At 40.6% G+C, this 4980-nt stretch overlaps 1 protein-coding gene across 1 annotated transcript; it reads left to right on the top strand.

Annotated features, from left to right (window-relative positions):
• Nucleotides 1-508: 508 nt before the first annotated feature.
• Nucleotides 509-1465, top strand: LOC101353228 (olfactory receptor 2AP1). Its single transcript, XM_004373908.2, has one exon. It carries the CDS (start codon nucleotides 536-538, stop codon nucleotides 1463-1465), a length of 930 nt encoding a protein of 309 aa, XP_004373965.1. The 5' UTR covers nucleotides 509-535.
• Nucleotides 1466-4980: the final 3515 nt, after the last annotated feature.

The following is a 4980-nucleotide window of genomic DNA, read 5'->3' as shown; positions in this document are numbered from 1 at the left end:
GGCACTTGTTGGCACTGAGGGAATTAGGTAGCTGGACCAGAAAGAAAATAAGAGATTGCTATAATATAAAAAAGGAAAAAAAAAAGGCACAGAAGAGTTTTAAAAAACAGCATTTTGAGGAGAATAAGACAGAGGAAGAAGAGCAATGAGTGGAGTTCAGTGGGAAGTAAGGAAAATGAATGCAGAAAGAAGCAAATTAGTAACTATTCTGGAAGAAGACAACTTCTGGAGGCATTCCTTTATTAATTCATTCCACAAACTTTTTGAACATTTATGGGGCATTTATGACATCTGGCACTGGTAGAGTGCCATGAGGAAACAATGACAAGAATTTTCCTACATGGGGCAAATAAAACCAGGGAAGACACAATACCATTCAAATCAGCCACTGGTCTGGTTCACATCGTCAGAAGAAAAGTTCACTGTTTGTCTCCTTTTGTTCTCAGCTTTCACCTGTCCATTTCAGAGCACATCTTCCTTTTTTCACATTTGGTTGCCGTCTCTTTTTCACCTTGACACTCAAAAAATTTAAACAATGAAAAATAAAACTATGTTGACTGAGTTCGTCCTGCTGGGCCTAACAGATGTCCCTGAACTCCAGGTGGCAGTTTTTGTTTTTCTGTTCTTCACTTATTTGCTCAGCATCATTGGAAATCTGACTATCCTCATCCTCACATTGCTGGACTCCCACCTTCAGACTCCTATGTATTTCTTTCTCCGGAACTTCTCCTTCTTAGAAATTTTCTTCACAAACAACATCATTCCCAGGGTCTTGATCAGCATCACAACAGGGAACAAGAATATCAGCTTTGCTGGCTGCTTTACTCAGTATTTTTTTGTCATCTTCCTTGGGGCAACAGAGTTTTATCTTCTGGCCGCCATGTCCTATGATCGCTATGTGGCCATCTGCACACCCCTGCATTACATGACCATTATGAGCAGCAGAGTCTGCACTCAGCTAGTTCTCTGCTCTTGGCTGGCTGGGTTAATAGTTATTATACCACCAATCACCCTAATGAGTCACCAGGACTTTTGTGCGTCCAATAGGCTGAATCATTATTTCTGTGACTTTGAGCCCCTTCGGGAACTCTCCTGTTCAGACACAAGGCTTGTAGAGAAGGTTGTCTTTCTTGTGGCATCTGTGACCCTCGTGCTCACTCTGGTGCTAGTGATTCTCTCCTACATATTTATCATCAGGACTATTCTGAAGCTCCCCTCTGCCCAGCAAAGAACAAAAGCCTTTTCCACTTGTTCTTCCCACATGATTGTCATCTCCCTCTCTTATGGAAGCTGCTTTTTCATTTATGTTAAGCCCTCAACAAAAGAAGGGGACACATACAACAAGGTAGTAGCTCTACTGATTACCTCAGTTGCCCCTTTGTTGAACCCCTTTATTTATACCCTAAGGAACCAGCAGGTAAAACAAGCCTTCAAGGATGCCATCAAAAAGCTTTTGAATCTTTAAATAATTTCAGAATTCAAGTCCTAATGGATGAGTCTCTACTATGTACCAAGCTCTCTGCCGGTTACTAGGTACCCAATAAAGAGTTCAACCCCAGTCCAGTAAGAGAGATTTGAAAATAGATAACTTACAGCCTATTCAGCATTAATACAAAGAAATGAGTAAGGTTTTATAAATGAGAAAGCAACTCAATTAGAGTTAGAGAGTCAGTAAATATTTTCAGAGAAGATGGCATTTAAACTGGGTCTTGACATGTAGGAATAGGTCAAGCAAGCAAAACAGAGAAAGAAGGAATATTGCACAACATTGCAATCCTGGGAGACTGAGTAAATGTTATTGTTATTAATTTCAATCAAGAAAAAAAGAGAAGGAAAAAGATTACAGTTGTGGACATGATAATTTTGGTTTTGAGTTAAGTTAAAGTCACATTTAATGACATGGCACCTGGATTTGAAGTCAGATATACGGATTTAAGAGCTCATCGATGGCAACGGGTGGGTGGTGGCGCAGTGGTTAAGAGCTACAACTGCTAACCAAAAGGTTGACAGTACAAATCTACCAGCTGCTCCTTGGAAACCTTTTGGGACAGTTCTACTTTGGCCTATAGGGTTGCTATGAGTCAGAATTGACTTAAAGGGTTTACAGGATATGGATTTAGCAATTCTTACCGTAGAGATAAGACAGCTGGGTAGTGCAGAGGGTTAAGTGCTAGACTCCTAGCCTAAAGGTTGGTTGATGGTTCAAACCTACCCATAGGCACCTGAGAAGACAGGCCAGGTGATCTGCTTCTCAAAGGTCACATCCTTGAAAACCTTATGGAGTAATACTACTCTGTACACATGGGCTTGCCACAAGACAGAATCAACTCCACTGCAACTAACAATGTCACCAACCATAGAGATGGTAATTAATGGTATGGGAATAGAACCAAAACCAAACCAAACCCGTTGACGTCCAGTCAATTCAATTCCGACTCATGGTGACCCTATAGAACAGAGTAGAACTGCCCTGTAGGGTTTCCAAGGAGCGGCTGGTGGATTCAAACAGCCAACCTCTTGGTTAGCAGCCTGAGCTCTTAAGCACTACACTGCCAGAGCTCCTATGGGAATACAGGCAATCACAAACAGAAGCAAGTATAGAAGGGGATATAATATTAAACTCTAAAGACCCTTCCAAAATTTAAAAAGAAGAGGAAGAGAGAATCGCTCTAGAAACATAGATGGTTGGCAGTACGAAATGCTGCAGAGAGCAATTAATATGAAGACTGAAAATATAAGAACTGACAATTAGGGCATTGTTGGTGAACATAGCCATTTTCAGAAATGTAGGAGTAGGGGGCAGGGTAACTGAAAGAGAACGGTAAAATGGGATTTCAAGAGTGGAATAATGAAGAAGAGAGGAATGACCTCTAAGTTACGTACTCCCATGGTATCCTGTGCTGTCTTACTAATAGTACCCATAAGAATAACAATTTTATGTTCAAAGTCTATATTCACCTTTATTCTGCACTCCAGGAGTGCAGGGATAGTATCTTCTTGGCCACAGTTCCATCGGCAATGCCAAGCAACGGTAGGTGGTGCTGAATCAATACTTGTTGGATAGTTGAAGAAATAATGGATGTGTACATAGATGGATAGACAAATGAATTAGGGAGCCCAGAATAGAATAATTTTTTAAACGGAAGAGACTTAATCATTTGAGAGTTTATATACTGAGAGCAATGAATTGGCAAAGCATGCATCACACAGGCTTCTTAGATCCACCTGGAAATTCCACCCTATTTTACAAATGAGAAAAATAAAGTCTACTGGGGTGAAATAATTTAAGGTCACATAGCTAATTGAATTAACTAGAATCAGAAGCCAAATCTGTGTGGAGCCAGAGCCCAATGGCTTAACCACAGAGCAATACAGCCTCCCACCCATTCTAACTGCTCTTAACATTCACGCTCATGTTTCTAAGTATTTTAAGTAAGTGTCCTTGGCTTCCCTCCTGTATTCTATCTTTCCAAGCTCTCAACAAACTTTGATTGGAAGCCTTTAGAACATGAATCTTTAGGAAATTGGAAGCTTACAAAAGGCCGCATTTTTCCATCTGATAGTTTTTGACTTCTCTCAAGATACTTCACCTTTCCATGTCCATATTTCTTCCAGACAACGTGGATACTTTAATTTTTTTCTCTTTCAGAAGGAACAGGAAGACCTCCAAAGAACATGGGTCCTGAGAAAGCAATATTTTGCCTCCACCCTCACCCCCACTAAGGTTCCAATCAGGATTAAGTTATCAACAAGGAAGTTTATATCTACTGCTAACTGTAGAGGGTCAGCGAAAAAGAGAAAGATCCTCAAGGAGGTGGATTGACACAGTGGCTGCAACAATGGGCTCAACATAGCAAAGATTGTGAGGATGGCACCAGACTGGGCAGTGTTTCGTTCTGTTGTACAGTGTCCCTATGAGTCAGAACCGACTCGACCGCACTTAACAACAACAACGACAACGAGTGTACTCTCTCCTCCCTATTCTTCTTCCATTGAGCTATGGGCCAATGGCTTTGGCTCCTGGGCTTGAGGGTGGGAATTATGGTCTTACTGTATATAACACAGTGACAGCCACATAATCCAAACCCATTGCCAGTCAATCAATTCTGACTCGTAGTGACCCTACAGAACACAGTAGAACTGCCCCATCGGGTTTCCAAGGCTATAAATCTTTACGGAAGCAGATTGCTACATCTTTCTCTCTCGGAGCAGCTGGTGGATTCCAACCACCAACCTTTCAGTTAGCAGCTGACCCCATTAACTACTGCGCCACCAGGGCTCCTATCCCCGTAATAGGCACTCAGTAAATGTTCAATTAGTAAATTAACAAATGAAGGAATAAGGTCTGAGCAATTTTCATAAGCTGTTCTACCAACTACTTGTTTTTTAAAGTGTCAAACCTTTTCTCTTCTGAACACTTTTAAGGGTACTTTGAACTACACAGTTATTTCCTCGTAGAGACATCTACAGATAAATTCCTTGTTAGTATTACCTTGTTTAACATCATTCTAAGAGCTACTTTCTCCTTTTCTCAAAGACATTCAGAGGTAAATAAATTAAGAACAGAACTAGATTTTTTCACAAAGGCAGTATAAGCATGTTTTCAGATCTCCAAGAGACACACTAAACCAAACCCATTGTCATCAATTCATGGCAACCCCACGTGTTACAGAGTAGAACTTCTCCATAAGGTTTTCTTGGCTGTAATCTTTACAGAAGCAGATTGCCAGCCCTTTCTTTCATGGTACCACTGTAGTCAAACTGTCAACCTTTAGGTTAGTAGTCAAGTGCAAACCATTTGTGCCACCCAGGATCTTAAGAGACACACATGCTCCTTTAAAACTGTGTTCTCCATCAACCTACTCTTAGGAATTAGATTAACTGATTTGACATATTTCTTCCTTTTAAAATATATTTAGGAGAGGTGGTATGCTAATGTACTAAAGTAGCAAATACTCCCAAAATCTCAATGACTTAAAT

This window comes from Trichechus manatus, unplaced genomic scaffold, assembly GCF_000243295.1.
Source record: "Trichechus manatus latirostris isolate Lorelei unplaced genomic scaffold, TriManLat1.0 scaffold00027, whole genome shotgun sequence".
In the NCBI taxonomy this organism is placed as follows: Eukaryota; Metazoa; Chordata; class Mammalia; order Sirenia; family Trichechidae; genus Trichechus; species Trichechus manatus.
The sequence above is the reverse complement of the archived record's forward strand: the minus strand, read 5'-3'. Positions and strand labels throughout refer to the sequence as shown.